The sequence below is a fragment of the Oncorhynchus tshawytscha genome, linkage group LG31, assembly GCF_018296145.1.
Source record: "Oncorhynchus tshawytscha isolate Ot180627B linkage group LG31, Otsh_v2.0, whole genome shotgun sequence".
Classification (NCBI taxonomy): Eukaryota; Metazoa; Chordata; class Actinopteri; order Salmoniformes; family Salmonidae; genus Oncorhynchus; species Oncorhynchus tshawytscha.
In genome coordinates, this window is record NC_056459.1 from 2,672,958 (window position 1) to 2,685,345 (window position 12,388).

Genomic DNA, 12,388 nt, shown 5'->3' on the forward strand with positions numbered 1-12,388 from the left:
AAGCTTGTTATATTGCCAACATGGCTAGCTACGTGATAAAATGTGGTCTTAATGTTAAGCTTTCACAAGGCAAATCAGAGAAACCGGTTGTAATTGGTGGACAAAGAAATTAGTCATGAGGGCATTCGGTTGCTTGTGCTTCTTCAAATGTCTTCACAAACAGGCTCATTCTGCTCAGAACAACCCAGGTTATGGCGCCATATCGTCTTGTAACGAACTGTACATCAAACCTAGTGATCATAAATGTTGACACTCACAAGTTTTATGATTTGGAAATGTGATGTGCACATTTTGGATATCGTTCTTGACTGCTATTTGAGTAGCAAAGGTGGTGACAGACAGGGACTGTAAGTCTTTATTCTGCTATCACTAATTTTATTGTATTGGGTGAGAATCATTCAGATTCGTACAATGGAGTTCGCTATTCATAGTTGTCATGTATTTTAACACACATTTTAACACACGTCTCCTTCTTAGGCCTCTCCACTCGTCTGAACAGTCCAGCGGAAAACCTCTCCTCAAACTTCCCCAGTACAGGCAAGCTCCCTCCCTCCGCCTCCACCCCTACAGCACCCTCTCGAGGCCTTCCTCTCACCTCTTCTACGCTCGAACCAAACCCATCAGCCCCTGCAGTGGGGAACACCACTGCCGTCCCTCAGGCAGCGTCCCTTCCCCAGTCCACAATGCCGTTAGCCATCGGCCCTCATAGAGAGCCGGTCCTGGGGCAGGAGAAAGAAGAAAAGCCTTCCGCTTCCAGCCTGGAGTCCAAGATCCACAGCTTCCTGCAGGGTAATCCTGGCTTTAATGCCTTTAACCTGGGTTTGGCTAGTGTGGCTGTCCAAGCGGGAGGCAGCACCCTCAGCCCCTTAGCGGGTACAGAGACCCAGGGGGGCACTCCGGTACGGGACGAGGCCGGAGGAGGCACCCCCACCCTGGATGAGATCATGGACACTCCGGGAGGAGCAGAGCCCTTCCTGGCCAAACAAGGTCATGTCTCTGGGGTTCCTAAACCAGAAGATGGCAGCCTGTCTCTGTCTCCAACTGCCTGCCATAACCAAGCTTGGCAGGATCCCAACAACACTCATGGCCATTTAGGACTACATCCAGGAGCGCCTAATGGTCAAGGGTACCACCAGTTGCCTTATGAAGGGAAGGAAGAGATGCATGGAATAGCTCCTTCTCTCAGAGAGTCTGGATTGGCCCATTACCAGCCCATCACGACACAGGTGTCAGCCCCAACCCTTGGGGAAGGGTTACTCAGTAACACACCAGGAGGGCCTCCGGCAGGGCCAAACGCTGACGTGAGTGAAGGAGGATGGTATGGTAATCCCTACCCAGAGGGACATGGCCTGCATCCCAGCAACCACAACATGGCTGCCTCAGGTGCAGGAGATGGCAAAACCCCCATTTCAGGACTGTATGCATACCAGGGGGAGGGGCAGACGCAGCCCTACCAAACAAGGGATCCTCATGCTCTGCCTTTCCAGCAGGGGGCCAACCCCTCAAGCTTCCTCAACAGCCCTCTGCCCCCCATTCCCCAGCTGCCCCCACCGCCCTTCCCTGGGATACCAGCCCCACTGCAGGATTACCAGGGCCCGCCCGCGTCTGTGATGGTGCCTGTGGAGGCAACTTCACCAAACCCTGAGATTGAGGATGACAGGGCGGGCGTCAGTACATTGGGTGGTCCGGTGATTATCAGTGACCCCTATCACCCTGATGACTTTCGCCGTCACCCAGATGTCCTTCATCGCCACGTAGATGACCCATATCACCCTGACGATTTCCGTCGTCATCACGATGACCTCCACGGCCACTCCGATCTACTCCGTCAGCCTGACAACCTGCATCACCTTGACGACTTCCATCGCCATCCCGATGACCTCCGCCGGCACCCTCACGATCTCTGTCACCCAGACGATCGCTATTATCACCCAGATGATTTCCACCATCTACCTGTAGACGATCCTCATTATCCTTATAGAGTCAGAGAGCGCCTCACTCCCCCCCTCTCTCCCTCAGAAGACCCTTACTACTATAACTACCCTCCACGCAGCCCTTCCCCTCCATATGGTCACAGACACCCCCTTCCCCCTCACATGAACCTGCAACATCCTGACCACATGCCCCTGCCTCCCCATCCTCTCCACCTAGCTCGCCATCCACACCTGAGAGGCCTCCCGCGGGGACCCCCACGCCCACCTCTCTATAGCCCCATGTTCAGGGGGAAACGGCCTGGGCCTCCTTTCGGTGGACACCCCAGAGGTGGGGGGCCAGGTGGTCCGTTCTTTCCCCCAAAAAGACCACACCTACCTCCGCGGTTCTGACTTGTCAACTGACTTGGTTCACATCAAATTAGTGCTTAGTCTACCGGAATGTCATTGAGGCAGGCGACGTGACACATGGAGGGGTAGAAGAGGAGGCGGATAAGAAATGAGTTGGGGAAAGAAGCTGAAGACTTCAGGTGTACTTTTTAAACCAATAAGGGGAGCGGAGAAGAGGCCTGAGGAAGAGGGGAATAGATGAGTACAGTTGAAGGAGAAGTGGAGGAGTAAATTGGGAGGATCTTAAGGAAGAGCGGATGAGTGAAGACGTGGATCTGGAGCAAGAGGGAATGGAGAAGTCGACCTGAACAACGGAGATGCAGCGGAATAAAAGAAGATAAGAGGTGGATATATAATTCAGTTTGATTATTGTTCTCATATTTGTTTGAGTATAAAACATTGCATTAAATCTTTAGTTCATTTCCCCCTCTGAATTAGCTCTAAGCTTGCATATATGCTTGTGTGCATGCGTTTGCTTGAGTTAAATCTAAGACTACTGTTCATTATTTAAACTGCATTTTAAGACGTTCTTTTGCAAAGTAGGCTTAAGTGTCAGAGAGAGGTAGTTACTGCTATGTTTCTCTTGTCATTTTTCAATTAAAAGTTGAGGTCTACTTTCCCTTTGCAAAGACCTAACCGAGATCCCAACAGCCGAGATAATTGCTCCTAAGTGGTCTCTTTTTGTTTACACTACATTTTATGTGAGTAGACACAAAGAGAACGTAAACGTAATATTATGTTCTACAATATCCGTTTGTGTAGCTGGGGGACAATGATAAATTCCATAAATGTTATGACTTTGAATATTATAATTGTTAAGCAAAACTTTGTTCAGTGTGCATAGTGCGAAAGATTGAACCCTTTTACTGGCTGTGTCATCACTTCTCAGAGAAGGATGACACCTGCACAGGGCTAATAGAATAAAACGGGGGGGGTGATGATTGTTGCCCCTGAACAACAAAGAAGAAAAGATCATTTTGGAGCTGGATGAAGAAACTCCATTTTCCGTCTTCAACTATCTTTTACTTGTACTGGCTTTAATAAAAACCTGAGTTTGAAAACCGCAGTGGGAGGTTACTTTCTTTCTCAGTCTTGGGAAATGCCTCTCGCCTGAGTCATGTTTGCCTTTAATTCTTCCTCCATGATTCCTTCCCATCACCACTTCCACAATAACATTGATGCCCCTCGGGGTTGTGGTCAATTCAAGTTGTAAACTGATGTTCCAATTCAATAAAAAATGCATTATTGAGAAGCTATTTTCAATGACTTCTCTATTGAAAGGGAGATGGTATATGTTTTGGATTTAAATTCAAATCATTCCCTGGGTTTGTTGACTTCTGTTTCTGTTCTAACTGACCCCAACCATGATGCCCATGCACTAAATGAAAATCTAACAGAAATGTAAGTGCGTAGTCATCTGGTGTACTGTAGGAAGCGAATAGCCTAAGTGATTCACATCTGTTGCCATGCAACGTGCTGCGTAATTCATTTACTTAGAATGGGAGGTTTAGAAATTAGATTTGAGCTCGTGGCCATGTAGGAGTAGCCCACTGGTGCCTGATACAAAATGGTTGAGACACACCAGGAGACTCATTCTGTGACCACAGTGCAAACATTCACTGACCTGTCACAAAGATATATAGTGCCCTCTGTAATTATTGGGACAGTGAACAATTTGTTCTACTTTTGGCTTTGTTCTCCAGCACTTTTGTATTTGAAAGTATACAACGGCTGAGGTTAAAGTGTAGACTGTCAGCTTTAATTTGAGGTTATTTTTATCCATATCAGATGAACCATTTAGAAAATATAGCACATGTTGTACCTAATCCCCTCCCATTATAGGGGACCAAAAGTATTGGGACAAATGAATGTGTTAAAGTAGTCAATTTTAGTATTTGGTCACATATTCCAAGCACACAATGATCACATCAAATGTGTGACCCTACAAACTTGTTGGATGCATTATATTATTGTTTCAGATTATTTTCTGCCAAATTGAAATGAATGGTAAATAAGAAAACAATATGTTTCTAAACACTTCTACATTGTGGATGCTACCATGATTATGGATAGTTAGACGCACATATCATCCAACAATTTGAGTCCAGCTTGGCGTAGTCATTGCTTGCTAGGAATATGTGGCCAAATACTGAACTTTTGACTACTTTTAATACGCATAGGTAAATTTGTCCAGATACTTTTGGGACTCTAAAATGGGGAGGGGACTATGTACAAAAAAAGTGCTGTAACCTCTAAACGGTTCACCCGATAGGGATGAAACCTCAAACTAAAGCTGACAGTATGCACTTTCACCTCATCGTCATTGTTTGATTTCCAATCCAAACTTTGAGTATACAGCAGAAAGAAGGAAAAAATGCACATTACGGAGGGCAATGTAAAACAAGTGACACAGAATGTTAATACACGATTGGTTAGATTGACCTGTTGATTGGCTTTTAGATCGGGGGCCTTACTCATAAAGCATCTCAGAGTAGGAGTGTGGATTTAGGATAGGTTTTGCCATTTTTGATCACAAAGATTTTATGGACATTTAACCTGATCCTAGGTCAGTACTCCTACTCTGAGACACTTGATACAAATGGACCCAGATTGAATTGGTCTTTCAATCAATTTAGAAAATAAAAGTACATCCAAAAACAGTTGGATCTGCTGTTCCTAGATGTTTGTGAACAGTAACTTATGTTAAATAATTAATGTGGTTAGTGAAGGACCTTTTAAGGTTACCTAAACAGGACGAGACAATGCCCTGCCTTCGGTTTAAGTTTTCTGCCTGTGCTCACTATTGTTAGAGAACGGCCATCACCCATGGCCTGATTCACTATGCTTCCTTGGAAAATAGTACTTATAGGCTTGGGGTCATATATAGGAGTGCTTAGAATCAGTTTAGATCACGAATGGACCTGGGGAAATGGATCCTAAATTAGCACCACTACTCTTGACACGCTTTTATGAGTCTTGCAGATCCTCTGTAATGTTGCAGTGCTCTTATGCTTTACTACTACTATCAGTTTTGTCATTTAAATGACTTGCAGCCAGTTCTGCAGTGCTGGTTTAAATTCTGGCCTTGACCATGACTTCAATAGAATACTTTATATATGGCATGATTCTTTACAATACCAAAATAAACCAAACACTGAAATTGTGTCAGAGCTAATATGTCTGAGTAGGCATTGAATAAATAATGCAGGAATAATCTGTGGCGTAAAAAGTACTCAATTGTCATACTTCAGTAAAAGTAAAGACCTTTTTTTTAATAGAAAATTACTCAAGGTAAAGTGAGCCACCCAGTAAAATTCTACATGAGTAAAAGTCAAAGTATTTTGTTTTAAATATACTTGTGCCAAAAGTAGCTAATTGCTCAAATATATTTTATCAAAAGTGAAAGTATAAATAATTTAAAATGTCTTAAGCAAACCAGACCACCATTCTTGTTTTTTATTTTCATTTGATTTACGGATAGCCAGGGCCACACTCAATCACTCAAATAATTTAAAAATGAAGCATGTGTGTCTAGTGAGTTCGCCAGATCAGAGGCAGCAGGGGATGTTCTCTTGATAAATGCGTGAATTTGACAATTTTCTTGTCCTGCTAAACATTCAAAATGTAACGAGTACTTTTGAGTCAGAGAAATGCGGGGAATAAAAAGTACACTATTTTCTTTAGGGATGTAGTAAAGTACAGGTTGTCAAATATAAGTAGTAAAGTACGGATACCCCCAAATACTACTTAAGTACTTTACACCACTGAATAATATGTTATGAAGACATTTATTGAAGTGTAATTGAAGTATTTTTTAAAAAGTTAATTGGAAATAGACAAGATCATTGTATAATTTTGTGGATTTTTTCAGTAAGGGGAGCTACACAAAAACAACCAAACTATATGTGATCATTTTACATATTGCGAAATGCATCCGTGTGTCGTCCCTGACCACTATGTGAAAACGGTTTTCTCCGTTTTGCTATAAGTAATAATCGGGATGACGTAGGCCTATATAAAATGGCAATCAAAGTGTAGGGTAATATTAGACATAGTGTAGATGTGTATGTTGTATACAAACAAACGTGGGCAATGTTCAGTACTCGGGCGCTAGATGTCAGTAAAGGTTCTCATAGGCATTTGTCTCGCAGTAAGAACATATGCTTAATCGGAAGAACGGTCGGATAACGTCTGAGCAATTTGAGACACGCAGCATAGTGTTATAAATGTAAAAGTGAAATAAAAAGCACACCGCGTTTGTTCCTTTGCATCGCACGGTCTTGGTTTACGTGTAGCTTACTGTTTGTTGCCTATTCATAAGTGCCTCCTTATCTGACGAGATCATGGGACGTTTCCCTGCTCATCTTTAGAGCCCCGCATTGTAATTTTAAGGTATTGACGAATGTTTAAAGTTCTGTACAATCAGTGCGCAGAACCTTGCATAAAAAAAGGTTTTTCGTGTGCGCGTTTTCGAACTGTGCAGGTCAGAGGTGTGTTCAGCAGAACGTAACGTTCAGATAGCAAATTTCTATGTTGGACAGACATGGCTACACCGACACATAGATGAAGGAATCAAGTCGGTCCTATTCGTTGAATTTCTATATGCAACGTTCAATAACGTTTTGCAACTGAACGTGGCCCAGGCGCTGGCACATTCAGGAAAGGGATTGACGCACAAAGATGAAAGATATAGGTCAAATATAGGTACAGGATAATATCCGACAAAATAGTGACGTTACTAATGTTGAATGGAAAACGATAAGAGTAAACATGGAGTAAAGACATTTATATTTGAATGGTATAGCCACACTAAGTGTGCCTATAATCAAAGAACAAAAATGTTTAATAAAAATAAAACATTTTGTATATTTTACTTAACCTTTAATTTAACTAAATGAAATGCATCCCTCTGACATTTTCATGTTCAAATAGCCCTTAATTTACTCCTTTATCGGTGTAGTGCTCATGGAAGGTCATTCCATGAGAGCAACATTACTTTTTTTTTAAAGCATGACTTGCAGCGTTAACCTACCATGGTCTCGACAAAAAACGAAACAATAGTGTAGGTAGCCCTACAGGTTGTTAAAAAGGTGAAAACCTTGTGGGATTTTGTTTTCATAAAACAACTGTGAAGTGATGTCCAGCTCTGGATCTGAGCATTTGCCCTTACTATGATAATGGTTAGCTTCATTTATCATGTATTGTTCGATTTTAGGTGCTTTATTGATTTTTTTCCCCCTCGCCTTACTCTGTTCTAATACCTCTTTTCTTTCCATCTTTCCTTTCTCCTGTTAACAGTGATATGGTGACCTGTGTAAGGAGTGGGAAACTGCTGGCATGAGTGACGAGACAACAAGGACCGATATCTCCTCAACGTCCACTAACCCGGGTAATGAAACGTTTAACACCGCCAAAGAAATACTAAATACAGGGAAGTTTCTCTGACACAGATAAATCCTAATCATGGTCTAAAATTCTAGCTCAAGTGAGAATCTCTATTGAAAATGCTTGTGTCTCCAGGATTAGGCATAATCTGTGTCTGGGATATCTCCCATGTATGACTGGCCTTGTGTTGGCCATAATTTAGTTGAAGAAAGTAATTTTATTGATAATTTCCACAGGTTTGTGAAACAATTTAAGTCAAGATACTGTACGTAGTTATTCAAGCACCCTCTAGTGGTGCAATGTGTCTTATTTGAGAAGAACAACAATGATATTGTCAGGGTGGTGGTATGATTGACTAGGGCTGCGTCCCAAATGGCACCCTGGTCAAAAGTAGTGCACTATATAGGTAACCTTGTTCCCAGACACTTCTGCCCAAATGCATGGAAGGTCTAGTGGACCAATACGTCAAACTAAGCATTCGTTAGCCAATAAGAAAGATGTGAATCTCCCGGCGTGATAGGCATTGGCTTAATCTACCAACCAATCATCTCCCCCTACAGCTTCCCCCATGTGTCTTGTGCACCTCTGTTGTATCAGAGAGGACGAGGCGAAGCGAAAGATTTTAATCCTCCCAAAATCTGTCCACGAAAAATAAGCCCACAAGTTGAGTAATTTTTGTATGGAGGTAAATGAGTGTCGAATTTGGTCAACATTTTTTTATTGCTAATTTGCTACTTGAGGCTTATTTGATCTAATGTAAGTCTAGTAATAGTTAGGTTGTTACGAATGGCATTTCGGCAACTTTGAAAAAATTTACTTTATATCGTAGTAGTGCCTGTTGTCATAGAGCTAGTGGAGTCATCATGGACATAACCCGTTTTAACATGGTTACTGCCCTCACTGTTTTAACATGGATACAGCCATTGAAGGCTTCCACAATTCCACCATGGGTGGGAAATCCTCTGAGCCAATAAAGATTGCCCAATGACGCTATAATGGCACATCTACAAAGATGAGTCCTCTGTCTAGCTCTATGGCCTCTTCACACACTTATCTCCTTTTTCATTGGCTAGAATGATCCCACCTGATCTCGCTTCCTCCCCCCCTGGCTTCCATGTATTTCCATTGTTGGAGTGGTATATCTACTATCTTGTCAATATAATAGACAATCTTTGGTTGTATCGGTCTGATGTCTTGGCAATAAAGAGATTGTAACTCTTATTGGGATAGTCCCCCCATGCGACACACATCGACCACAGATTTGAATGGTGTAGGTTTTCTTCTCTGTGAAGCCATTGGCTGGCTAGCTAGCTATTTTCTTTGCTATTTAGCAAGCTGGAAGTTTTTTGTTTTTGCTAGTACACTGGCACAAGTTCCTGCCCGGGTCATGCCTCCATTTGGAGCAACGCCTTGCGGTCGTGTGATTCGCTCAAGTTAAATGATGACAAATACTTTACTCAATAAGTCACTCACATAGAATTGCATGATCATTCACACTAGGCCCACTTTGCATCGTTGATATCCTAGGCTCATATGCGATGTGCGCAATAGCCCTGTAATGAGGTTACTATAAATTGAATAGGGGCCCATTGGGGACACATTGAGCCTAATGTGTACCTGCTAAGCTCAACTGGCCAACTGGCTGTATTGTTATGACTGATTTGCTGTGTGTAACTTTGTCCCATCTCTTTGAATGTCTCTTGAGGAGAGAGGTCAAAGTGAGGAGGAGAACCAGAGGGAAGCAGAGTGGTTGAGAGACGGCTAAAGGACATGTCACTTAGCCAGGGACAGGAAGTACAGCCAGAATGAGTGAGCTTGGTGCCGCAAACATGAGACCAGACAGGTTAAGATCTCTGTTTTACACACACACACACACACACACACACACACACACACACACACACACACACAGTATTCTACTTTGGAAAATTCTGTACATTTAAACCATGTATTTTTAATTAACAGATTTGATTCAAATAAAAGCAATAATATGTATGCTTCTCTTTACACAATAAAATATGTATTATCATAACTCTCTTTATTGCTCAGTTACTTGTATCTTTTGCTTATACCTTAAACTGACATGTCCATTGTTGATGCTTTATGAGGCACAGTGAGTGACAGTCTAGGTACTCCCAACTGTGTTGATAGGATCATCATATTCATATTTGTTGGATAGATCACACTTTTACATTTTACAGAAAGTGTTCTATCTTGAGAATGTCACCGCTGACATCAAGCAGTAGAAAATGTGAGGTGCAGGTACTCGGCTCAAGTGAGCCCCTGCAAAAGTCAAGCCCTAAGCCTAACTTTTTCTTCTTCTTGTCAATTGACATGCACCATCTGAAATAATCACCTTCCAATTTCAACTATTTTCTAAATGTCAACCATTGTATTGTATCATCAAGATGAGTAAGATAAACTCTAAAGTTTAGTCTAAAGTTCTTAGTCCATGCATGTGCTTAGGGATGGAAGTGGGGACATGATTTAAGGAGGGATGATAGATGGCAAATTTAAGAAATGGTTTGGGTTGGGTACAATAAATATTGAGGGGAAAAAAAGATTAAAACACCACTGGCTATTTAAAACTGGGATAAACCCAGTGGGGGTTTCGGCAAGAGCTCATACAACTATCTGTTTTTCATTGTGAGAAAATCTTGTACTGTACGTGTTTATTTGAAGTGCCATGATTGGGTATGTGCGCATAAGTGAATGCTGTCATGTGGGCCTATTGTTTACATGTTTGCTCATTGTGTGTAAAGTGGGTGTGTGCAGCAGAACCATTCAAATGACTTATGACATATGTTTTTATTTTTTGTCAATCGAAGTTTCAGTCAGCGACCGCGTCTACAACCATTTCAGCACCGCGGTCAGCTCTCACTACTAGAACAAAAGACAGATTTGCATCCCTTGATGTCAGGCACCGTCAAAAAGTGCATGGCTGAAATGAAGGACGAAAACATGTCAAAACCAAAAATCCCTCTCATAGATTATAAAAGTATCATTTAGTCCAATAAATGTTAAGTATTATTATGATTAAGTAATCGATTTTGTATCATTATGTTGTCTCATTCTGCACAGTCAAAAAAAAAATGAGAATGGAGGAAATCTCGTCTTAAGACCAGTCCTGGTAGAATTCTTAGACGCTTCCTAACGGCAGACATCACGGCTTGTTACAACCTAAGGGAGCATATAGATCGACAGGGAGGGAGACACTGGTTTACGACGTCAAAGGCAACCGAGTACACAGAGCCAGCCAACGCGGGAGCGAGCGGCAGCAATAGTCTACCATTTCCTGTGTTGGATCATAGGGAGCCTTTTATTATAACCACAAACCGCTTGAGAAATCCCAAAGAGGTTGTCATTTTTTTTTCGAAAATCCAATTTTGTGTGTATTTAGTGGAAAACCGGGTTTGTACACATAACACAAATCAAAACTACGAGATAAAGCATCACACGCTCATGTTTATGGATAAAGGACGTCGTCGCTTGGATTTGTTCGGTGCGCTCTTTTGGGGGTAACTTGTCAAGGCACGGATTCAGAGGGGTCCTACATTAGACAAATTTAATTGAACAGGAGAATAGACAGAAACCGAAAATAAACCCTATTTGACAAGGGACAGAGGAGAACGGGTGATTCTGCTCTCAACTAACTGCGAGACGAAGGAGAGAGGATCAAGGAGGAATAGTAGGTGAGGATTTTGTTCTCTTAACGTATGTACAATTATGTTCAATTCATTGTTATCGTCACCCCATCTTGACAAAGGGACCAAACAGGCCATACGTTGACACAACGTGACAGTATAGCCTATGGGGTTAAACAAGCAGTTTAGACCCATAGAGGGTTGAACAAAGGAGTACTTCGATGTCTGTTTATTTACATTAATTTACCCGTGTAAACAACGATGTTAGTCAGAACCTAATAATAGGTTATCAGCTCATCAATTTCCCGATTTATTTATTTTTGGTGCGGGGACTGATTACAAACAATTACAGGGAAAACCATTGCAATTCATTTATAATTGCAACATTCCAATATGTTTTGCATGGCTATACCAACCGATGACCGTGATAGCTCCTGCTTATTCAAAACATTGAAAGAAAATGAAAGTAGCTATGCATTTGAAGAATAAATGAATAATTTAGACTAGACCTCTTCTTCTCATCTGTTCCTCTGTCGTTGTGTTCTAAACACCTTCCCTCGCTCTCCTCGTCTCCAGGACCGAGTTGAAACCTTCGCCCGTCATCTCCACATTGTCCGAAGATCTATAGGTCCTCCCCGCTCCTTCTGACCACATTTCCAGTGTCCGTCCTCGGTGCGCACATCCCCGCTCCCACACCGTGTCAATGAAGGAGGCCGACGCAATCAAGCTCTTCATTGGGCAGATACCCCGAAATCTTGAGGAGAAGGACTTGAAACCGATCTTCGAACAGTTCGGGAAAATCTATGAGTTGACAGTGATAAAGGACAAGTACACGGGGATGCACAAAGGTAAGGGGAGAGGAGACAACACTGTATAGGCTAGGCTGTAGAGCGCACGGAAATACTTAGTTACAATACATAGTCCTGCTGTCAGGGATTAGACGTTGTTTAGGCTATATGACTGAGCATATTTAGGCTACGAGACCTATGTAACAGGTGCATGGCCACTGGCAGTTAAGTCCTTTCTGGCCAGCAATAA

At 42.3% G+C, this 12,388-nt stretch overlaps 1 protein-coding gene across 6 annotated transcripts in view; it reads left to right on the plus strand.

The window, feature by feature from the left end:
• celf3a (cugbp, Elav-like family member 3a) overlaps positions 1 to 12,388 on the plus strand; it is a 67,377-nt gene that overhangs the window by 35,332 nt on the left and 19,657 nt on the right. For 4 of the 6 annotated variants that reach the window (XM_024396168.2, XM_024396170.2, XM_024396169.2 and 1 more), the window contains exons 1-3: positions 2,338 to 2,665; positions 7,620 to 11,398; positions 11,927 to 12,198. In XM_024396168.2, coding sequence (XP_024251936.1) covers positions 12,054 to 12,198 — 145 coding nt within the window. In that variant the 5' untranslated portion in view covers positions 2,338 to 2,665; positions 7,620 to 11,398; positions 11,927 to 12,053. Of the gene's footprint in view, positions 1 to 477; positions 2,666 to 7,619; positions 11,399 to 11,926; positions 12,199 to 12,388 lie in introns of those variants that run through there. The other 2 variants (XM_042310252.1, XM_042310253.1) reach the window with 2 other exon arrangements.